This window comes from Protomyctophum parallelum (genome assembly GCF_964188405.1).
Source record: "Protomyctophum parallelum genome assembly, chromosome: 1".
Classification (NCBI taxonomy): Eukaryota; Metazoa; Chordata; class Actinopteri; order Myctophiformes; family Myctophidae; genus Protomyctophum; species Protomyctophum parallelum.
Genome location: NC_139697.1, coordinates 97037616 through 97063136, shown reverse-complemented (window position 1 = coordinate 97063136; position 25521 = coordinate 97037616). Strand labels below are relative to the sequence as shown.

General features: G+C 42.6%; 1 protein-coding gene across 1 annotated transcript in view; it reads left to right on the top strand.

Annotated features, from left to right (window-relative positions):
* Nucleotides 1-25521, top strand: part of xrra1 (X-ray radiation resistance associated 1) — a gene marked incomplete at its 3' end in the record, with an annotated part of 52776 nt that overhangs the window by 9772 nt on the left and 17483 nt on the right. The window contains exons 6-14 of the mRNA XM_083781328.1: nt 727-887; nt 12272-12376; nt 13147-13244; nt 14045-14088; nt 18132-18284; nt 18428-18521; nt 21966-22087; nt 23565-23690; nt 23734-23868. Coding sequence (XP_083637454.1) covers nt 727-887; nt 12272-12376; nt 13147-13244; nt 14045-14088; nt 18132-18284; nt 18428-18521; nt 21966-22087; nt 23565-23690; nt 23734-23868 — 1038 coding nt within the window. The remainder of the gene's footprint in view (nt 1-726; nt 888-12271; nt 12377-13146; nt 13245-14044; nt 14089-18131; nt 18285-18427; nt 18522-21965; nt 22088-23564; nt 23691-23733; nt 23869-25521) is intronic.

The window sequence follows — 25521 nt, the reverse complement described above, 5'->3', positions numbered from 1 at the left end:
ATCCCAGACAGGCATTAGTCCGACACCAACCATCCCAAACCCCTAACCTGACTCTTCTTCAACAAAGACGGCGAAAACAAACATTCTTTGTTCAGTACTATACATACAATTATATGGTATACAAAACACTGAAGTCCTTCAACCCCAAACCTGACCTCACAGGGAAGCCCACAGGCCAGTTTTAACCGGCCGCGCTTGTGTCATAACCGGCGACGCATGTCGGGAGCCACGGGTGAGTCTGTCTTTTACCACGCAGCCACGCATGTGTCGGACTCACGCATGTTTTGCACGTCGGACCAACGTCTGTGCCCCCCCCCCCGTGTCCTCTTGCCTGAGCGGTTTACACAGTATAGATAGATGTCTGCTCTGCTCTCCCACCGCGCGGTGGGAGGCCCGGGGTTCGAATCCCCGGGTGGGACATAACTAAAGTTCCGTTATCGCAGAGCTTTGATAGTAACCTCTGCCTGTACCGTGAGCGCGGATTCCGTTGCCAGCTCATCATTTTGTAAGGCCCTTTAATTGTTTTCAAATGATGGGATATTTTTCACCTTGGAACTCCATGAAAGTCTTTAATAACATGTTTCTGATCAGCGACTTGGCTAGCGGGGGAGGCGGGGGGGACTTGATTTGTTAGATTTCGTGATAAGTGACACTAACTTGAATCCATATCCTGAACTGAAGATATATCTCATCTCGCCGTTTTTTTGTTTTTTTTCCCTTCTTCAGATTTTTGATTTGTCTTACAACGGCGTGTCTGCCAGTGCTATTGTTTCCATTGGTCGACTTCCACGGCTGCGAGTGCTTCATCTCTCTGGGAACAAGCTGCGCCGTCTGCCTGCTGACCTGCAGGCCTCCACGTCACCACCCTGTCCCTACGCGCCACTCATGTCAGTATTTAGATTTTAGTTTAGTCATTATAGTAGTCTTTGGAATGAAACTAAAACTTAAGTTTTAGTCACAGTTTTAGTTGACTAAAACTAGTCTAGTCTTTTAGTTGACTAAGAGTCAAGACTAAATCTGCAGTTCATTTAGTCGATTACAATATATTTTGGCAGGCCTTGATGCCGTCGTTAATGGCTCATTTTACAAAATAGCCGATCTACACAAGCTACACAAGCTCACAACGTGTCGCAGCGCGACGCGTTGTGAGCTTGTGGATCGGCTATTTTCAGCATGCAACCGAGTGTAAAGTGACTTATACCGGATCTCTTGTCCACTAGTCCCTTCCTAACATTTTAGTCTAGTTTCTATCTGTTGACAAAATTGTCAATACATCTAGCTTAGTTATATGTAGTCATCGTAGCTTAGTTTTCATTTAGTTTTCCATTTTCCGTTTTCGTCAGTGAAAAAAGGTAGTCGATGAACATTTTTAGTCTTTAGTTTTAGTCGACAAAAACAACACTACACTCATCAGTCAGTATCACACGCTAAAGACCCTCAGTGTCTCGGTCAGTTGTTCCCAAACTTCAAGGACGGGGTCAAGGACCCCCAAATTGACACTTATTAGCCCCGTGGACCCCCATTTGAAAAGATATGCCAGGGACCCCCACGAGAGAAGATTTTTACGGCTCTATAGCAGTGATTCTCAACCAGTTTAATGACAAGGACCCCCCAGTATGACATGCATTCATCTACGGACCCTCATTTAGTGGCATTTCTATCTCCGAGACCTACATTTATATCGTAAAATCAATGTTAATTATAACTCTGAGAGTGTACACTCTCTGAGTTACAGACCCATAAGGGTATGTTGATGTTCCAAACTATCATTTAGCTGGGGACCCCCTGGAACTCCCTCAAGGACCCCTGGGGGTCCTCACTTTGGGAACCACTGGTCTATAGGCAAGGCACGGCAGTTTTATTTGTACACAGGGTTTCCACCGTCATGAAATCCCTGGAAATATTTGAAAAAAATGGAATGTAAGGGTCCTGGAATTTATCAAATACATACCGTATTTGGATATGCATTTCTTTTAGCTATTGATAGATTTTGTTTTTTTTCCAAAACACGCATATAACATTACACGGAATATTAATTTCATAAATATGTTTTTTCGCCAAACGATGTGTACCAGAATGTGACAAAAAGAACAGATCTACAAGCTCATAACGTGCTGTACAGCGTGATATTATGCCCTTTAGGATAGGTGGTCTATAGCAAAGAAATGGGCATGGAATTATAGTTATACAGTACCATTCGATATAATATGCTGGCACATAGGAGTAAGACTCATTATTGCGCTGAATGATTGTTATAGGTCTGAAAATTGGGTTAAATATTCTGGAACAGTTTTGTAAATGCGTTGGTAAAAATGTGTGGGATGTGTATATATAGGCTACAGCACATTTCAACAACAAGGCAATCCAATGTGCTTTGTGCTTTGCACTGCACAGCACAACAAGCAAAGGTAACACAATTATACAATGACACCATTAGGATGCATGAAGTAAAACAAATAATATAAATGAATAACAGATACAGTTACAGTTTTAAAGGTTTTATGACATTCATTTTCATTTATTTTTATTTTTTATTTTAGGTTTTATGACCTCAATTACACCCAAAAAACCTGAACTTTGAACATTCAGTGGATTTTCTGTGGTCTGAAGTTTTCTTTGGGGTTTTTTGGGCCTTTTGAGCTACAATGAAAACAGGCAACACAGTGAAACAGTGACATCTGCTGGCAAATCCCATTGACATATATGGGATTTGCAGTTAGTGATGTCACTTACTGCCGGCAAATCAGAGCACCTGTTTGAGCCAGAAAACCCCAGATCACAGAAAATCTACTGAATGTTAAAAGTTCATGTTTTTTGGGTGCAATTGAGATTAGAAAACCTAAAAAAACAATTCCAAAATCTTTTTTTTTTAAGTCACAATCCCTTTAAAACGAATAAGAGTGGCAAAACGGACGTACAGATTTCTGGGAGTTTGTTCCAGATTATGTGGTGCATCATAAAAATCTGTGGTACAAGTATTCACATGTTTTACTTATAAGTAAAAGTATCAATACTGCAATATGTAGAACAAGTAAAAGTCCGGCATTCAAAATGTACTTCGGTAAAAGTACAAAAGTATTGGCGTCAAAATGTACTTAAAGTACCAAAAGTAGAAAGTATACCACTGCAGAATATTGTCCCGTTTTCAAAGTTTTCAAATGTAATACAAATGTTTTGAAACTAGCAGATCTACAAGCTTGTACGAGCTTGTAGATCTGCTAGTTTCAAATGGCCGAAATGTATATAGGGCTGAAGTGTTTACTGTATGTTTATGTCATAAATAATAATCAAACAACATCAACATTTGCCTCTGAGATGTAGTGGAGTAGACGTAAAAGTACTGAAAATGGAAAAGTACAGTACTTAAGTAGCCTAAATGTACTTAAAGGTATATTCAGTGATTTCACTTAATTCAAATATCACTTATTTTTTTGTTTTGTTGTGATAATCCTCCCTACTATAGAGTGTGCTGGCCATATAAGGAGTTCCTCCCTGTCCCCAGTTAACCCCTGGGGGTCAAAAAACCTTAGGTTTCGTTTTTGACTCTCTATCCTGATTGGACGAAAGGCTGGGTCCCACAGCCAAAAACGAAACCTAAGGTTTTTTGAGTGAAATCACTGAATATACCTTTAAAGTACCAAAAGTAGAAAGTATACCACTGCAGAATATTGTCCCGTTTAAAGTTTTCAAATGTAATACAAATGTTTTGTACGAGCTTGTAGATCTGCTAGTTTCAAATGGCCGAAATGTATATAGGGCTGAAGTGTTTACTGTATGTTTATGTCATAAATAATAATCAAACAACATCAACATTTGCCTCTGAGATGTAGTGGAGTAGACGTAAAAGTACTGAAAATTGAAAAGTACAGTACCTAAGTAGCCTAAATGTACTTTCCACTACTGTACATGTGGTGCATGAAATGAACTGAACGAGGCTGGGAGGTCTGGACGGTTCCTGATCTCATACAAGATCAGAAATGTATTTTGGCCCTATACTGTACACCACCATTCAGAGCTTTATAGACCAACAGTTAACAGTACGGTATTTTGAAATAAATTATTTGGGAATGTGACCCCCAATCTGTGTGGTACTATAATCCAGGGGGTCGCAGCCCCTCGGGTGGTCGTCAAATTATTTATTTTTTAAAGAAATTTGCAACTGAATGGCTGGGAAATGGAAATTAAGAGCTTACATAGTACACATAGTACATGCATACACTTTCCTTAATGATTAGATCTGGTTTCAGTATTAATTTATGTTATATTTTCTCTATTATTGCAGTCAGTTTGTATTGGGGGTGGGGAAGGGGGCAGGGCGAGAGAGAGAGAGAGAGAGAGAGAGAGAGAGAGAGAGAGAGAGAGATGCGCCCTGTGTGGGTCTCTCGCTTGTATCTCGGCATCCTGCACGTTCATGTCAAAAGTAATTGGAATAATGGAATAATGGTTCGATTCCCGCTCGGGACGCTGTGGGTGCTGGCGGCGTGTTTCCTCCTCCGCGTCATCAGTGCCCATACCCGAAGGCGGGGTTGGCGAAAGGGCCTTTCTGTGTGGAGTTTGCATGTTCTCCCCGTGTCCCCTAGGGTAGGTACCCTCACAAAAAACATGCAGTAATCCTGGTCACTAAACTGCCTCCCCCTGGCCAGCCCGGGCGCCTGATGGAGGGGAAAGGAACTGGTTGGAATAACATGTTCCTTCCACGCACTACGTCCAACCAGGGAAACTCCCCCCTGTCAGGTGTAAAGGAGCAACTTGGACACTCAGGCATGAAGGAAGCATGAGTTCAAGTCCGTTGCTCTCCCCATGTCCCCCATATATGGGGACTAGGTTGGTGGAGGGTGTGTAGAGCCCAGGATCACATTAGATGATTGACACAGGGGTGAAAAATGAGTTACAAAATCGTGGGTTAAAAAATATATTAAAAAAAGAAAGTAATTGGAATAAAAAAACTAATGATGTAGCCTATATGTATCGGGTCTGGATCTGTAGCCGCTGCCTGCCTATATGTATGGGGTCTGGATCTGTAACCGCTGCCTGCCTATATGTATCGGGTCTGGATCTGTAGCCGCTGCCTGTCTATATGTATCGGGTCTGGATCTGTAGCCGCTGCCTGCCTATATGTATCGGGTCTGGATCTGTAGCCGCTGCCTGTCTATATGTATCGGGTCTGGATCTGTAGCCGCTGCCTGCCTGTATGTATCAGGTCTGGATCTGTAGCCGCTGCCTGCCTATATGTATCGGGTCTGGATCTGTAGCCGCTGCCTGTCTATATGTATCGGGTCTGGATCTGTAGCCGCTGCCTGTCTATATGTATCGGGTCTGGATCTGTAGCCGCTGCCTGTCTATATGTATCAGGTCTGGATCTGTAGCCTCTGCCTGCCTATATGTATCGGGTCTGGATCTGTAGCCGCTGCCTGCCTATATGTATCAGGTCTGGATCTGTAGCCTCTGCCTGTCTATATGTATCGGGTCTGGATCTGTAGCCGCTGCCTGCCTATATGTATCGGGTCTGGATCTGTAGCCTCTGCCTGTCTATATGTATCGGGTCTGGATCTGTAGCCGCTGCCTGCCTATATGTATCGGGTCTGGATCTGTAGCCGCTGCCTGTCTATATGTATCGGGTCTGGATCTGTAGCCGCTGCCTGCCTATATATATCGGGTCTGGATCTGTAGCCGCTGCCTGTCTATATGTATGGGGTCTGGATCTGTAGCCGCTGCCTGTCTATATGTATCAGGTCTGGATCTGTAGCCGCTGCCTGCCTATATGTATCGGGTCTGGATCGATGTAGCCGCTGCCTGCCTATATGTATCAGGTCTGGATCTGTAGCCACTGCCTGCCTATATGTATCAGGTCTGGATCTGTAGCTGCTGCCTGCCTATATGTATCGGGTCTGGATCTGTAGCCGCTGCATGTCTATATGTATCGGGTCTGGATCTGTAGCCGCTGCCTGTCTATATGTATCAGGTCTGGATCTGTAGCTGCTGCCTGCCTATATGTATCGGGTCTGGATCTGTAGCCACTGCCTGCCTATATGTATCAGGTCTGGATCTGTAGCCGCTGCCTGCCTATATGTATCGGGTCTGGATCTGTAGCCGCTGCCTGCCTATATGTATCGGGTCTGGATCTGTAGCCACTGCCTGCCTATATGTATCAGGTCTGGATCTGTAGCTGCTGCCTGCCTATATGTATCGGGTCTGGATCTGTAGCCTCTGCCTGTCTATATGTATCGGGTCTGGATCGCATCTTGGTGAACTCTTGCAGTGTGTGATCCCTGGTCGGCGATCAATCGTTTAGTGTGAAAGCCACAAAGATATAATGACAGCCGATTTGAACAAAAAAAAAGACTCCTGCAGTGTGAAATGCACAACGATCTGATGACTCGCCGACAACGTTAAAACTCCTACAGTGTGTATGGGGCCATGAGTCTGTCTGGGAACCCATCTCAGTCTGAGAGAGAGAGAGAGAGAGAGAGAGAGAGAGAGAGAGAGAGAGAGAGAGAGAGAGAGAGAGAGAGAGACTATACTCTTTAGTAAACATAACATTTGGGGTATAGGACGCCATGATGTCATCCAACCAGGAGAGACTATACCACCCATTCATCACCTTCAATCTTAAGAGTGTTCCAGTTCCAATATTTCCCACTCTTTTTTTAAGTTGATGTTCATTCATACATCATAAACTTCAAATGTCACTTGTTTATGCCGTATCCTGTATGGGTTCTCTCAGATGATTGGTGGAGATTTGTATCCCGATCCTGGAAATGTTGTCTTTTTGGCAAAGAGCTAAAGGAGAGATGTGGAGATCGAGACCCCCTGTTACTGAACAAACGCTCTGGTCTAGCAAATTATTTCTATTCCTAATTTCCTATATATAAAGTTTGAAAAGTTTTGATTTCTATTGCTATATATATTAAGTCTTACACATGAGAAATGCACAGTATAACACATTAATAAAAACATAAGAATACAAAAATAGCTATAGCTCTTTTAACACTTATTTTAACAAAACTAAATTCTCGGCTAAAACGCTATAAAAGAGTGAACAGCTGGAACCAAATGGACCCCGTGCGTGCGTATATACGGGGTCCGTTTGGTTCCATTTCGCAAAAAAACTCTCCAGAGTGAAATGAACAATGAAGTTATCCGTTGATTCATGGACGGTTTGCGGCGCGGCTGACAGCTTTTGGCAGCCGTGATGTCCAAACATGTGTCATGTGCCTGTGTTACCTCCAGAGAGGCTGTTATCCAACCCACATGGAAGCTAGCGCATTCAGGACGGGAGCCCCCGCTTGGGGATTTCATTGCTTATCCCATTCTGACCTGAGATCAGATTCATACGAGGTTTCCGCCGGACACACACTGGTCTGATGAACCCATTCTGACCTGAGATCAGATTCTAAAAAATGTCAGTCTTTCTTCGATTTTTCAAAAAATAGCAGACCTACAAGCTCGTATCGCGCCACTCGGTGGCGCGATATGAGCTTGTAGATCTGCTATTTTTAAATAGCTAAAGCATAACATGATGCTGACATCAAAATGGGTGCCCGGTCAGAATGGGTTATACTTTAGCTATTGAAAAATAGCAGATCTACAAGCTCACAGAGTGCAGCGCTACGAGCCTGTAGATATGCTATTTTTTTTTGTTTAATCGTGAAAATGTGTGGCGTAAATCAGAATCAGAATAACTTTGTTGTCATTGTACACAAGACAACGATTTTTTTTTTTGCAATCCAGCTCAGTGCATTTAAAACAAAAGACATAATACTCTATATAAAATACAAACATTTAAGGCACAGTAAGTCCTGTGCAATATGTAGTGTATATACATGTATATATGTGTATGTAAGTAAGTCAAGTGTCAGAGTTCAAATCTATTCTTTCATATTCTTTCACAACATTATTTTCAGATGAGGGTCGGCGGTGACATGAAATAGTGAGAACCACTGATATGGAAACATCGGTATTACAGAAAACGGTCATGATTTAGAAGACGTTTTGTAGAATCTTCATCTCAGTCCTAAATGGGCTAGGCTGAGGTGGAACCCATTCAAAGGCATATCGATTATCACAGCGTTATGATGAAAGCCACGTTTTTAATGACACCGGTTCTCCAACCTTTTTCAGGCCCGCGAAATGGGAGGATGGTGCATATATGTATCGTAAACTTTATGATGCGTTCAAAATCGTGGCTCCCGACAGGCGTCGCCGGTTATGACACAAGCGTGGCTGGTTAAATCTCGCCTGTGGCTTTCCCTGTGAGGTCAGGTTTCGAGTTGAAGTGTTTTCTTATACCATACAATTGTATGTAGTACAGAACAAAGAATGTTTGAGTAATAATATATCCGATTGCAAACAACAAACTCCTTAAACCTTAAATAGTACTCAAACTGATTTAGTTTGATAGGCAGTGTCGCTTTTGTTGTCACCAAACCCGGTTATATTTCCATCATTATAACCCCACTTGATACATAAAAAAAAGGATATATTATTACTTTTTTCAACTCTGGGACCCTAATCTACGTTGTGAAATTGTAAAAGTGAATTTAACTCTGAGAGATGTGGGTCCATTTTGTTAAAAATAGTATATGATGGCATAGTAATGTTCCTCTGATTTGAACATGGTTTCCTATGCAAGTGCTGATATATACAGTATATATATACGGTGTATATATATATATATATATATATATATATATATTTTTTTTACCACTGTAATAGTGTATCTTCACCATCAGGTAAAGGTTAATTTGTGTCAGATCCTGTGTCTGGTGAGACATGACCTTTGACCTTATACTTTATTCATTAAAAAAAATAAAGGAGGAAAAAAAAAGTGAAATAGTGCCACTTTAAAAGTGTACAGTACTCTCCGAGTACTGCCCATTTAGCACAGTACGGCCCGGGGACCCCCTGGAACTCTCCCCCCCGGGGAACCCTGGGGGTCCCCAGACCCCAGTACGGCCCGGGGACCCCCTGGAACTCTCCCCTTAGACCCCCTGGGGGTCCCCACACCCCAGTACGGCCCGGGGACCCCCTGGAACTCTCCCCCCCGGGGAACCCTGGGGGTCCCCAGACCCCAGTACGGCCCGGGGACCCCCTGGAACTCTCCCCCCCGGGGAACCCTGGGGGTCCCCACACCCCACATTGAGAACCAGTGAGCTAATCAACACTAAAGCTGGCCATACACCTTAAAGGTATATTCAGTGATTTCACTCAAAAAACCTTAGGTTTCGTTTTTGGCTGTGGGACCCAGCCTTTCGTCCAATCAGGATAGAGAGTCAAAAACGAAACCTAAGGTTTTTTGACCCCCAGGGGTTAACTGGGGACAGGGAGGAACTCCTTATATGGTCAGCACACTCTATAGTAGGGAGGATTATCACAAGAAAACAAAAAAAACAAGTGATATTTGAATTAAGTGAAATCACTGAATATACCTTTAAGTCAAATTATCCCCAAAATAGACACAGTAGATAGTTCATTCCATGTTTTTAATATATCTGACGTGTTAAAAATAATAATAATAATGACAGACTCTGGGGGTTATTTCAACACTCCTTTGTACTGTGAAACAGCATAATTAAGTGGACACTGTACGACTGCAGTGTTCTATGCTGAGGAGTAGGAATAATGTGTCAGCGCTTTGACCAAGAGAGGGTGCCACAGATGCTAAAATTATTTTGTTTCCATGCTTGCATGTTGTTGACCGAATAGAAGACATCTTCTGTGAGTGCTTTAGGGCCAGTTCATGGTGGCTAGTATGACTAAGTACAATTACAATTACAATTAATTTAATACAATTTTGAGGTAGACTACTTTTTGTTTTTACGTTACTTGAGTACTTCCATTTTGCTTCGATACTACAGTATATAAACGTCTCCACTACATACTGTATCTCAGAGGCTTGAGGTTTTACCCCACTACAATGATTTGACATTATTTAGTTACTATTGACTTTGTGGGGATTTAGATCATTAACCCATTCTGACCCGAGATCAGATTCATACGAGGTTTCCACTGGACACACACTGGTCTGATTAACCCATTCTGACCTGAGATCAGATTCTATAAAAATGTCAGTCGTTCTTGTTGATTTTTCAAAAATAGCAGACCTACAAGCTCGTATCGCGCCACTCGGTGGCGCGATATGAGCTTGTAGATCTGCTATTTTTCAATAGTTAAAGGTTTTATGACATTAATTTTCATTTATTTTTCTTTTTTCTTTTAGGTTTTATGACCTCAATTACACCCAAAAAACCTGAACTTTGAACATTCAGTGGATTTTCTGTGGTCTGAAGTTTTCTTTGGGGTTTTTTGGGCCTTTTGAGCTACAATGAAAACAGGCAACACAGTGAAACAGTGACATCTGCTGGCAAATCCCATTGACATATATGGGATTTGCAGTAAGTGATGTCACTTACTGCCGGCAAATCAGAGCACCTGTTTGAGCCAGAAAACCCCAGATCACAGAAAATCTACTGAATGTTAAAAGTTCATGTTTTTTGGGTGCAATTGAGATTAGAAAACCTAAAAAAAACAAGAACAATTCCAAAACCTTTTTGTTAATGTCACAATCCCTTTAAAGCATAACATGATGCTAACACCAAAATGGGTTCCCGTTCAGAATGGGTTAATACAACACATGGATTAACCAATTAAGCCCTGTTTTACAATAGAGGGTATTTAAAAAAAATGTGCCGATCCACATGCTCAATCCATCTACATTTTGGAAAGAAATGTTGTACTAATGTCCCTTTGTGTTAATTATATTTTGATGACAATGCTTTTGTAGTTCTTCTACTCAAGTCAAATGTTCTATTATATTATTGCATTATATTATTGTATAGATCCTAGATCAGTTATGTTTTTTGGTGAATGTCGCCCCCTCCCCTCCCCAGAATAGAGGGATGCTACTGGGGTTCGTTCAAGCTTGGCTGAGGATAAAGATCAGAGTAGCTGGTCTTCCTTCCATCAGCGGTTGTAGACCAAACAGAAATTAAATGTTCTTTGAGTTGAGTTGAGTCGGGAGTCCTTTTTTTTTCTTCTTCTTTTCTTCCACCAAATGGATGGAAATGATGTTGTGGGCGTTTGCCAGAACATGGAGGTTTGGTTGTGACTGCAGCGCGTTGTGGGAAGCCTGTCAAAGCTCCTCTCGTAACTCAAAGCAGCTTTACATAATCACAATGGAACACGACATGCATGCAGCATGTCAGGAACAAACTGGCAGGACGGCCGGAGCGATGGAGGAGGAGGAGGGGGTTTTAGAAACAATCATTTAATATTAATACACAGAATTATAGGGGCTATAGTGGTCTTCTCAAACGTTTTCAACGTGCAAGGAAAGTTCCACCGAATGTATTATAATGCCTTTCCTGGCTTGAGTACTTGCCTCAAAACACACTCATCGTGTCGCGTACTGCAGCCGGCGGAACTGCTCAGCATGCTATTCCTATAAAGTAACCTAAGTAAATTATGCTTAAACAGTTAAACCTAACCTTATTCCTAACCTTAACCTTAATAAAACGGTGCCAAAACCTAACCCTATTCCTAAACTTTACCCCAGTAAACTAGGCCTAAACGGTTAAACCTAACCTTAACCTCAGTAAACTATGCTGTAACGGTTAAACCTAGCCTTATTCTTAACCTTAACCTCAGTAAAACTATGCCGTAATGGTTCAATCTAACCTTATTCCTAACCTTAACCTTAATAAAACGGTGCCAAAACCTAACCCTATTCCTAAACTTTACCCCAGTAAACTAGGCCTAAACGGTTAAACCTAGCCTTATTCTTAACCTTAACCTCAGTAAAACTATGCCGTAATGGTTAAATCTAACCTTATTCCTAACCTTAACATCAGTAAAACGGTGCCAAAACCTAACCCCTATTCCTAAACTTAACCCCAGTAAACTAGGCCTAAATGGTTAAACCTAACCTTATTCCTAACATTAACCTCAGTAAACTATGCCGTTAACGGTTAAACCTAGCCTTATTCCTAACATTAACCTCAGTAAAACTATGCATAAACCTAACCCTATTCCTAACCTTAACCCCAGTAAAACTATTTCTAACTAGTTCTAACCTTATTATCAGTAAAACAAACACAAGGATACAAGAACGGATACGGTTTCATTCCCCATCTGGAAGGGTTTTATCTGTGCCAGCGATCGATCCCCAGAAGATCTTATGTCAAAATAAAATTCAAAATATGTATTTCATGTCTTTCTAGAATAATTTCTTTATCTGATAGAGAGTGTCTTGTTGTTATTAATCCCCATGCAGTCCAGATCAAGGAGCCGGTTCACTGTTCGGGTCTCTGGAAGTTCTGATGCTGGACGACAACAAACTAACGTCTGATGTCTTCAGCTGTCTGGTCAACATGAGGAGGTATGATTTGGTCTGATTTCACATCATACACACATACCAGCTCATTGGCCTTGTGGTTATATAGAGTGTATGCATTTGTCACTCAAGAGAATGTCCCCGCTATACCACCCTTAGATCTCCATATATGGAGCTGACCTGTTCTGCCATTCCGATCTGACCTCATCAAACCCCGTACCCTCAAGACATGCTCCTTATATGGCCAGTAGCCTACAGAATTCATTCCATGTTGATCTGACCCCCCATGCCAAAGCGCCAGTGCTCGCCCAGCAGTCTGCCGTCAACGAGGCGGATGCGTGCAAGCGACCTCGCCCTGCTTGTCGCCCTGCTAGTCTTACTGGTATTATGTATAATAAATATTATATACAGTATCATAAGTATGATATATAATGATATTTAGGCTTTGATCATCGATTATGTCACATTGCTGCATTGCTGAATCGATTATTTTTGACACCACTAATAACTTGACTAAATGTTATTTTTTGTACAATTCCAGCTTGTAGTTTTTGGCAAAGGTGAGGGGGAAAAAGGAGGGGCGAGGGGGCCAAGTACAGACCTCCACCTGGTCAATACACTGTATAGGATTTATGTGGTTAAACATTTAATATTATAATTTTTCCACATGCAGTTATGAAGTCTGCAGCCCGTCAGTCTAGAGCGGGGAACCGTATTTGTTTCAATAATGTCATTGTCATATGATATACGCTATACAGTATTGAACCTGTAGTTTTAATATGCCATTGTCATAATGATATGCATACTGTATATAGGCTACGGTACTTGAACCTGCAAGGGAACCTCATCTCTGAAATACCATATTTACACCAGAAGGCTGGAAACAAACAGCATGACAAAGAACAAGACCGTGGTAAGTATATTACCCAGATTTATTTATTTATTTTTTATATACAGGCCAGAGCTAGGGCAGTTAGGACATTGAGGGGGCAGAAAACAGCCTGGTCACGTGGTTTTTGTACTCGCACGAGCCCATAGACTCCAATGCATTCCATAAACTTACGGTTGTCCATTTTAAAAAGGGACAAACCAATAGAAGTCTATGCCTGCTGGCCCTGTGAAGTGAACTGTGGAATGCACTTCCCATTGCAGTCAGAACTGCAGCATCACTCCCAATCTTCCGCCGTAGTCTGAAAACCCACCTTTTCAGACTCCATCATGGCCCATAGCACTTACCCTACCCCCTTAGATAGCATTTCTGTAGACTTAGATAGCATTTGATACAGACTTATAGCATGTTATGTAGACAGCACTATAATTGCATTGTATGTAGTCATAGCACGCCATAGTACATATGTATAGCATAGTAGTATATATATATAGTTTATATGTATAGTCTCATAATATAGATATTCCACTGTTACTTTCTTAGCTTACGCATGTTTTATGATAAATGCTTTTTTGTGATGTATTCCCATGCTTTTTGTTCTTGCTTAATGTAAATCGCTCTGGATTAAGAGCGTCTGCTAAATGCCTAAATTGTAAATTGTAAACGGAGTTGTCGTAACTCTGTCTTACTCTATGGCTCTGATACAGGCCAAAACAGCAGCAACAGAATACTTGGACGATATAAACTATTTACTAATTACGAACTGTATAATATTCTACATGTCTAATCAATAATATCACTGTCTAATTTCCATCTAACTGCAGGCCATAACGAGTCCAGTCCGAGCGAGCTGTCCAAAGGAACAGAGGTAAACGGATTGTAATTTGTTTGACTTACAGAGGTACAGTTATACAATTTTGGGGCGGGAACCCCTTTTTGTGTTTTAAGCATTATGTTGTACTTTAGCTGTTGAAAAATAGCAGATCTACAAGCTCATAGCGCGGCACCATTCAGAGACCAGAAGTCGACCCAACTCCAGACTCCAGGACATGTTTTGTCCTGGAGTCTGTCTGGTGCCTTCGAGTCCACCCTGACCATGGTGTTGTTTTCGTCGACTAAAACTAAGACGAGAAATGTTCGTCGACTACCTTTTTTCACTGACTAAAACTAAATAAAAACGAATCTATGATGACTAAAACTAAGACTAAATATACTGACAATTTCGTCAACAAACAAGTAAGACGCGAGAACGCGGGAAGCGAACGCAGATCGTAAATTGCAATAACAATTAGAATAAATTACGAATTAGTGAGAAGTGTGTGGTACTGTGAAATTAGTGAAAACAGGGCCGCCACGAGAAGGCTCAGCACCGCTAACCCCATAATATATATATATATATATATATTCTTTTTTTAAAGTTTTTTTTAAATGTTTTTTTGGTGGTGTAACAGCGAGCAAGTTACAGACAGTGTCGTTGTTAAGCAGCGGCGGGTGGTGTAACAGCGGGACACACAGACATTCAGTGTCGTTGTTAAGCAGCAGCGGGTGGTGTAACAGCGGGACACACAGACATTCAGCCCTTGCTGTCTAGCTGCGCCCTCTGGTGTGTCGTTGTTGAGCAGCAGTAAACAGGACTGTGACTGCTTAGCTAACGTTAGCCCATATGCACACACTAGTACACATAGCCTAGTTACAGACAGTGTCGTTGTGACAGTATTATTTTTATGTTGGGCCTAGTACAGCAAGTTACAGACAGTGTCGTTGTTAAGCAGCGGCGGGTGGTGTAACAGCGAGCAAGTTACAGACAGTGTCGTTGTTAAGCAGCGGCGGGTGGTGTAACAGCGGGACACACAGACATTCAGCCCTTGCTGTCTAGCTGCGTCAGCCCTTGCTGTCTAGCTGCGCCCTCTGGTGGCGGGCGGGTGGTGTAACAGCGTGACACACAGACATTCAGCCCTTGCTGTCATACTAAGTGGCTCACTGCGTTCGCAATAAAAACTAGACTAAAATGTTAGTAAGGGACTAGTGGACAAGAGATCCAGTTTTATGCTGGGTTGCATGCTGAAAATAGCAGATCGCGTTGTGAGATTGTATATCTGCTATTTTCAGCATGCAACCAAAGTGTAAAATATGTCATTACAACGACATCAAGGCCTGTCAAAACACATTTTAGTCGATTAAATCAACTGTAGATTTAGTCGACTAAAATCGTATGACATTTAGTCGACTAAAACTAGACTAAACACTAGAACATTCCAGGTGACTAAAATGTGACTAAAACTAAATTAAAACTATTTATTTATTTTGCTGCCAAAAACAACACTGCCCTGACCACTGTGTTGTGACGGGACAACGCTGCATGCTCCCGTCGCTTTCATTCAGACTCTGTGACTATAACGGCATGTTGGCTCAATAATGTATCGATTGATTTTATGTGGTGAAAAAAGAAAGAACAAAATAGCACTTCCAAAAAACAACAACAACAACACATAATCACTGAGGGCAAAAACACAAGAAAGCCCTGAGGCTTGTTTCCACCGTGGTCCTCTTATTATTGACTATAAACACAGAAGCAGCCAACACACACACACACACACACACACACACACAACCACCAAAAGACCAAAGACCAATAAACCCATTAAAACATGAGGAACACAACAGATACAGGGCAGCAGCTGCAGCACTACAGTTAACAGCCTAATACGTACTTGTTATGTATTGCATTTTCATATTAATTTCCCCAACTGTCTGTAGCGATTGAACAGAACAGTCACCGATGGGGCAACCATTTAAAACAGGCTCTGTGAAAAAGGCTCTTCTAGACAAAACAAAGAAATGTCCAATTCCTCCGAATAAATGAGGGTCTGGATCGAGTGCTCCAAAAAAGTGTGATGAAGATTCGAGCTCTTTGGTTTATGTTGGGGAGTTAAAAGGTAGAACAAAGGGGGAAAAAAAACTAAACAAGGCACTCCTCTGGTGAAAACGTTTTAAAAGCCTTTAGAAATAGCCATGTAATGATGGCTATTTCACGATAGATATCAATTAAAATCAGTGCATGGTGACAGGGATGGTAAAACTCTCCCCCAGCGGTTCTTATATTCTTGTATTGGTTTAACTGAGGTCACGGTTAGGAATAAGGTTAGGTTTAGGCATAGTTTTACTGAGGTTACGGTTAGGAATAAGGTTAGGTTTAGTTAGGGCATAGTTTTACAGAGGTTACGGTTAGGTTTAGGCATAGTTTTACTGAGGTTACGGTTAGGAATAAGGTTAGGTTCAGGCCTAGTTTTACCGAGGTTACGTTTAGGAATAAGGTTAGGTTTAGTTAGGGCATAGTTTTACTGAGGTTACGGTTAGGTTTAGGCATAGTTTTACTGAGGTTACGTTTAGGAATAAGGTTAGGTTCACGCCTAGTTTTACAGAGGTTACGTTTAGGAATAAGGTTAGGTTTAGTTAGGGCATAGTTTTACTGAGGTTACGGTTAGGTTTAGGCATAGTTTTACTGAGGTTACGTTTAGGAATAAGGTTCGGTTTAGGCATAGTTTTACTGAGGTTACATTTAGGAATAAGGTTAAGGGTAGACATAGTTTTACTGAGGTTACGTTTAGGAATAAGGTTAAGGGTAGACATAGTTTTACTGAGGTTACGTTTAGGAATAAGGTTAGGTTTATGCATAGTTTTACTGAGGTTACGGTTAGGAATAAGGTTAAGGGTAGACATAGTTTTACTGAGGTTACGTTTAGGAATAAGGTTAAGGGTAGACATAGTTTTACTGAGGTTACGTTTAGGAATAAGGTTAAGGGTAGACATAGTTTTACTGAGGTTACGTTTAGGAATAAGGTTAAGGGTAGACATAGTTTAATACCTGGTGGAAGGGGCACGGCGTGTTCTCTCCTCTGTGTGACCAGTGTCCATACCCTATAGGTTGGCGAAAGGGCCTTTCTGTGTGGAGTTTGCATGTTCTCCCCGTGTCCCTGGTCTCGAAATACTGCCTCCCCCTGGCCAGCCAGAGCGCCTGATGGAGTGGAAAGAAACTGGTTAAAACAACTGGTTAAAACAACGTGTTCCCACCACACGCTACGTCCTACCGGGGGAAATTCCCCCGTCAGGTGATAAGAAGTCGGCCTGCTCACTCCTCATGCATTGAAGGAAGCATGAGCTCAGTTCGGGGCTCTCCCCAGGTGGGCAGAGGGAGAGTATAGCGCCCAGGATTACAGCTTAGGCAATTGGCACTGTACAACACCTGAGAAGGAAGACAAGAGGGTGGAGCTAGTGACAGAGGCGTTGTCGCCTGGATCAGCGACAGGTCAGTGACAATCCACGTATAGTCGCCCGCGTGCACGAAACGAGCACTTGCGCGGAAAATAAATGCACGCCTCTCGCCTCTCGCTCCCCGTCTGAAAAGGCCTAAATACAGAGTTACCACTAGATACTATAGTGAAATATATGAACTTAAAAAGTCACCCAACATGAACTATAGTAACAGTATCATTGTCCCATTCCTGGTTAGTGGCAGGGCGTGATTACAGTACAGTACGTTTGGGGAATGAAAAAAAGGTCAGCAAGATCGAGGCAGTATTGACATCTCCTCTCACGCCTATTACAATGGATGGACGTGTGTGTGTGTGTGTGTGTGTGTGTGTGTGTGTGTGTGTGTGTGTGTGTGTGTGTGTGTGTGTGTGTGTGTGTGTGTTTGTGTGTGTGACAGGCCAGACACACACACGTCCATCCATTGCTTGCTGTTTTGTTTGTGTGCAACAATAACCACGCAAACATCACGATCGTGTGTGCCTTTCCTTTGTGATCTTTGATCTTTTAAAACTCGGGGTGGCTCCGTTTCAACAGGCCGACCCCTCACCCATGGCTCCGTTTCAACAGGCCGACCCCTCACCCATGGCTCCGTTTCAACAGGCCGACCCCTCGCCGCAACCATCCCCGAGTCGTCCAAGCCGACGTGACGAGGCGACGGAGGAGATGATGATCCGCTGGGAACATTCCTCCGAAGGAGACTCCGTTCTTCCCCCTCTGCCAGAGCTTCGCTTGCTCAACGTGGCGGACAATAAGGTCTGTTTTTGTACATGGTTCCTATCTACATAACATTATGCAAATAATTGGGGGGTGGAAAAATGAGCCCACCGCAAAGTGTCAGCGACTGACTGACTGACTGCCTGTCTCCCCCCACCTCCCCCCCCCCCACCCTGCGTCAGATGGCGGAGGAAGAGGCGCTGTTGCCTGCGGCGTTGTTTCCGAGGCTCTGCGAGCTTGTCATTCACTCCAACCCTCTCACCGCACACACCAGTGGTATGCATCCTGTTGTTTTCTCACCGCGTTCTTATGTAAAGCTAGCGGTTCCCTCTCAAACGGCTTCGTGTCAGGGACCCCCGAAATTGATCTGTAATTGGCCCCCGCCGCGGCCCAATGCACCCCGGCCATCTGACAATGATTTGTCGCCAGCTATAAGGGGGGGGGGGGGGGGGGCATCAGGGCCCCCGGCCCGTATAAAGACAATTTACAATTTAGGCATTTAGCAGACGCTCCAGAGCGACTTACATTTAAGCAAGAACAAAAGCATGGCATACATTTAAGCAAAAACAAAAATCATGGCATACATCACATAATATCAAAAGTAGTTATCATGAATCATACATACTATTATACAACTATACATACTATACTATATTATATATTATACAATATACATGTGTACTCTAAAGTCCTATGACTACATGAAATGCAATTCTAGTGCTGTCTACGTAACGAGCTATAAGTCTGTCTAAAATAACAATGCTAACCTAAGTCTACTATCCGAGTCTACATAAAGTGCTATCTAAAGCAGTGTTGTTTTTGGCAGGCATTTTTTAGATTTAGTCAGTCTTAGTCTTTTGGAAAAATGCTTAATTAGTCTTAGTCAGTCTTAGTCATTTGAAAAAATGCTTAATTAGTCTTAGTCAGTCTTAGTCATTTCTATCCTTGATAGTTTTAGTCGACGGAAACTCCTAAGGGTTTTAGTCAGTTTTAGTCATTTTAGTAAAAGGTTTTAGTCCAGTTTGTCTTAAAAAAAGTCTTTAAATAAAATGTCTATAGCGTACAGGTATTAATTAGAGCTGGGACTCGATTAAAAAATTTTAATCTAATGAATCAGAGGCTTTGTAGTTAATCTCGATTAATCACATTTTAATCGCATATCATTATTTGACCCAAGAACTGTGAGAGAGCCATTTTTTTAATGGATTTTGGTATAGGCCTACTAGTGAATCAATGAATAGTGAATACATAAGTTTAAGCAATAAACATTGTTTTTGTAGTAATATCTCAAAATTAATTTATATACAGCTTTTCTGAGTACCCACAAATGCTTTACAAGGGAAAACACTAAGTAAATAAATAGCTGGGGAAAGTAATATTGAAGGTTTGGATGGTGGGGGCATGTCTGTCTCTGAGAGTTTTGGGGAATGCATCCTACAGGGTTTGGGGGGGGGGGCTTCAATTGGTGCAGCAAATATGTGACAGACATGACCATAAGAAAACACCTCTGTGTTTCTTCCGTGGACATACAGTAACAGCCATAGTAGATTTTACATTTTATTTGGCCATAACCGTTTAGTTAGAAACCATGTCATCTGGTCGGGTACTTGAACTGCTACTGGGAGTTGGAATAACGTTAGCTCTGATCCATAGTGTTAGAAGGAGGAAAGTAGGCTTTCACATCTTTTTTATGTTAAAAACGAGGGGCTGCCTGCACAGCTTCCGCGGGTGTGAGTGAGGGGAAAGGATCAAATTAAGTACCATAGAACTCATGAGTCCTAACTACACTATGTACCAGAGCTACTGTTGTTGATTGACGTTAGCTTCCAGGCTAGGCTCGGTGCAACATGTTTCGCATTGAGCCGACACTGGAGGCTTGACGAGGTGCGGTGATATGTGAATTCTTTATTGAATAATTGCACACAACTGTGCTGTAATCCACGCTATCATCGGATAGCCTTTTATTTCCAATCCACGCCGGGGACAAGCAAAGTGATCATAGCGGTGCCCAGTCTGGTGGTGGTCTGAAGAGGACACGCACACGGAGTTGAAATGGGACGGTGTGTGTGTGTGTGTGTGTGTGTGTGTGTGTGTGTGCATGCATGCAGATGGGCGTGACCAACTAGGAAAGGAGACTGGAGAGGAGGATAGCGGCGAGTGCAGTGACATTATTGGCGGAACATCTTCATGCATTTAAAACTTTGTTCGTCAAAATCCACTAACATTTTCGTGTAGCCTCGTCTTGTCAACAATAACACACACACGTCTCGTCATCGTCATCAAACAGAGCTACGGTATTTAGCTCGTCAGCGTCAGTCTTGTCCCGAAATATTTTAGGGTCATTCGTTTTAGTCCGTCTTAGTCCTGGAAAAAGGGGCGTTGACGTCGTCATTTACGTTATCGTCAGTCCTGACGAAAACAACACTGATCTAAAGGGCTAGACGATATCTGTGTTTTTGGTTTTGTGTTTGATTTGCGTTCTTAAAGGAGAATTCCATGCTAGAATGCTTTCTTACCTTTCTTTGTAGTTGTTACGTCCCCACCAAAGAGGTCCAGGTGTTTTATTGTGCAAAAACTCCTTATTGCCTATTTCCCCTACCATAAGCCCTCAATGAATTGCATTGAATTGAATGGGGCTATGGGGTGTTATGCTAGTTCGCTTATTTCCATCGAAAGAAGTAGTAAAGTGTGCCGCTTGGGATATTATTTACATTATGAAGAGAGGATATATACAAAATAATTATAATTTTGAGCGATGGAAATAAGCGAATTAGTACAACACCCCATAGCCCCATTCAATTCCCATTAAATCCAATGCAATTAATTTAGGCGATAATTTAGGCAATAAGGAGCTTTTGCACAAAATAACACCTAGACCTCTTTGGTGGGGACGTAACAACTACAAAGAAAGGTAAGAAAGCCTTTTAGTATGGAATTCACCTTTAAAACGTGTTCAAAAATGATTCCAACTGCGACGCGATCATGCAACCTGTTCCAAATGGCCATGGAATGTATACTGCAGGCCTATAAATTAGGGTTAACAGTTACCCATGATGTGTCGTTCTACATTTTAACGTACATTTTCATACAAATCTCTTTTAGAACACTGATTTAGAGCAGTGGTTCTCAAAAAGTAGTAGATCTATACAAGCTGCAGTATATCTGCTATTTTTTGACATTTTGAAAAGTCTGTCTGGCTGGCTGGGTGTCCATGCACTCCCTGGCACAAAACATTTTCAGATGGCCGTCTGTGGCCAAAAGCATATCATTGTGGGGGTTCTTGGCACAAACTACAGTTTTAGAAGGCTTTTAATAGTAGAATTGGCCTCGGGTCTTAATGGGTTAATAAAGTGGTTAAACTGATTTAGCTGGGGACCCCCCTGGAACCTCGTCAAGGACCCCTGACTGGCCCTGTTTGAGAGCCACCGACGTTTAAAGCATCATTTTTGAACAGACACTCTCTAATTTTACACTCTCAAGAGTTAAATGTTTGTTAAACATCTTGCATTACTTAATTGTGGACAAAAATCAGATCCAACGATAACAAAATATTATTCGGTTTTGTGTCTGAGAGGCTAATTCTCATCAAATGGTGGCTCGAATGCCAAATAAATAACAGGCCTTGATAAGAAAAGCACTGGTTTAAAGCATTCTGCTGAACAGATTGTCTGCATGGAGCGAAACGTTATGTGAAAAGACATGTCTCTCGTCTCGTTGCAGGAGACCCTCCGCTACTGACGTATTTCCTTCAAGAGAGGCTGGGCGTTCGGATAACACGGAAGAAGACCCTCGCCGCGGCGCCCGATTCCCCGCTCGCGTTGCGCTTTGACCCAAAACCAACGGTTAGAATAATGTTCCCACTTGTGTCTATGAGGCGACAGTATACTTCATTAGACACCCTGGAGTCGTTCTTATGTGCAATGGTGTGTTACCTTTGTATTTAGGGTTTCTTCCAGGAGGCCAATGAAATAAACAGTAATATAGTATATAGTCCCCCTTTATCATACAACTACAGCTGTGGTTGCGGCTTCAGTTCAGGTGGATCACCACCCATCAGGCAAACCAGGCATACTTAATGAACTGGTGGGCGTGTCCACATAAAAGCATGATTTTAACAAATACTGTACACTTATTGGAAAAAAGTTCTTCCTCCTTATATTATAAAAATCACACACGTGTGAACTGAGTGGTGCACCTCCCCTCTCCCCCCCCCCTCTTCTCTCTCTCTCTCTCTCTCTCTCTCTCTCTCTCTCTCATTAGCAGGCAACAGTGCAGGACTAATACTATCTCTATCTCTCTGTTTCTGGCACAACAGCGCCCCTACTGGTACTCATAGTCATACTGGTGCTCATGGCCACATTGGTAGGTACAGGTGGGTTAACGACAAATATAGGTGAACAAGGACATTGCTGTTCCTTGGAGTGGTTGCACCACTCAATAATACCCGATACTTAGGGTGGGAAAAAATCGTGGCTTTAAGTTTGTCCATTTTACCCATACGATACTCTGTACTAGGGGTGCACGACAGTGGCGTGCACAGACATTTAGAGGGGCAGGTGCTCAAGTGAAAAAAAAGGGCACCTTGTGCAGCGCATTTTGGGGCGGGAACCCATTTTGGTGCTTTAGCTATTGAAAAATAGCAGATCTACAAGCTCATAGCGCGCCACCGAGTGGCGCGCTACGAGCTTGTAGGTCTGCTATTTTCTTTTAATCGAAGAACCACTGACATAGAAACATAGCTTTAGATTGTGGGGGCCTAAATAATATAGTAAAAGCGTTTTTTTATCAAGATTTGATCAATGTCACCGCATGGTCCACACACTACAAATTAAGAAAAAAAAGAGCTAAATTGCCAAAAGGGCAGGGGGTGCTCTAGCACCCCCTAGTGTCTATCTGTGCACGCCACTGGTGCACGATGTTGAAATCATGACCGATATCCGGTTATCTGCCGATTATTCTGATTCCGTCCGATTCCGATATTATACAGAGGACCACAATGGAAACAAGGCAAGACTGGCTGATCTGCGAGTACAAAAGCCATTGATGGTCACAGTATTATTGTACCATCAATATCTGTTAATATAATCTGGATTATTTTGAGACCGATCCGATACGGCATTCTTATGGCCGATTTCGATATGCCACCGATTACCGTCCGCATATCATGCGTCTCTACTCTTTACTGATCCTCAATCTAGTTGAAAAGAGATGCATTCATAATACGAAAAAACTCTTAAATATCTCCTCTTAAATACTCAATAATAAGGTTCGTTACATAACTGTTTCACCATTGTTTGTTGTTTTATTATTTTGTCGCAGGTGGAAAAAGCAATCCCAGAGATGAAGCCCGCACTCGTAGGTCTCCTCCTTTTGGCGAGCAGCGTTTTGTGGAGGTCACAAAGGATGAACAACATGTTTGTGAGGATTTATATTATTATGATGTCTGCCCTGCGCGCTCCCGCCAGCCAGGCCGGGGAAACAACGGCAGGAGGAGGAGGAGGAGGAGGAGGAGGAGGAGGAGGAGGAGGAGGCAGATGTGAAAACGGCCACGAAAAACGATGGGGCACAGAGTGGAATACATGAAACATGTGACGACGATGCAGTGTCTTTCTTTGTCACGCAGGTACAGTAAGCCTATACCAGCTCTTATTTCCATATACTGTATATATATATTTTTTTTTTTGTAAATTAACAATCCTTTGATTGATTGATTGAATACTTTATTAGATTTAAATGTAGGCTATAAACAGCAACAGAGTAGAGTAAAAAAAAAAGTCCTTGGGGTCTATGAGTCTAGGGGTCTCGCGAGACACGGCCAAAGCATCTGGTTTTAGCAGTGGTTAGTGAACATGCCGCGGGGAGAAGATATTTACTGTAGGAGGCGCTGAACGTTCAGTAGGGGGGTGTGCGCGCAAAATGCACGTGCACACGCCTCATGCACGCGCATCTTCGGGCATTTTCACGTGGAAAAGTGCTTATTCTTTCCCTCTCCACACGCATGAGCAAACTAACCACAGGCAATGAAGCGTATTTATTAGGCCTAGTAACAGAAATCTGGTTGGATTGTTATTATTTTTCCCCTCCCGACTGAGGGGAGGGGGTAGGGGCACCCGCACCTCCCTCAGCCATGGTCAGTGAGAGGGAGAAGGCAGAGAGGAGTGAGTGAAAGCGGCTGCCCTGGCTGAGAGGTGTTCGTTCAGATCTGAGGGGTTTCAGATAACCAGGGAGCCGGTGGACATGAGCGAGCTGGCCTGCATGATAAACAAAGTGACCATGTTTACGACTCAAATAGTAACTCCATGTTATCTCACGGGTAAAATATGAATGTTTCTAAAGATAGATAGATAGATAGATAGACGAGGAACACACACACACACACACACACACACACACACACACACACACACACACACACACGCACACACACACACACATCCTACCTGCCTCATGCAGGGGAGGCGGAAGTGCTCTTCTTCTCAAATAGAACCAGACTGACTGGTGGCAGTAGTTTAACCTTTGCTGCCACCTACTGGCGGGGGATGAGTTAACTCCTAAACAAAAAGAGAGAAGAAAAACGCGTTTTTGCAAACCTCAGGCTTAAATACCCATATACCTGCAACCACTGCAAATTTCAAAAACTAGTCACCAAAAGCCAAATCTTTACAAGTCCGCCCCCAGCTATGAGGTTTCCACCCGACAGAGACGATAGGATATGTAGTGGTAGGCCTATATAGTAACCTCGGATCCCAGCCTTACTTATCTGCGAAGAGAAAAGCCTGGTCACGACCTAAGGCAGAGAGTGTTTCGGCAGACGTCAGATGTATTTCCCCCGGATACGATGTTTTTCGACAAATCACAAAACTTGTTTCATTCACGGAGAATGGAAACAGTTTTGTAAAGCGTCAACGTCATTTCCTTGAGCGGTACTTCCGCCAAAATCCCGTAACTCCCCCCCCCCCAAAAAAAAAGCCTTGCCTTGCCCAGCGTGAGTGGTATATCACTACTACTGCATGAATTTTCATTTTGTTTCACTTGACTCGCCCAGAATTTCTTTTTATGGGCGTGCGGCTAGCGATTCCGGGGCTGGAGCCAGGCTACCTCAAGTCTACAATGTTGATACGTTGTCAGTAATATTGGAACAGTACTAAGAAAGCTTGGAGCAGCTGTGACTGAGTTGTGATGTGTTATGCATTTTGGTCAGTATTCTTTTAACCACTTAAACGCTTTTATAATAGTAAACTTGGACCAAGACTTAACTTAAAGGACAACTTCAACA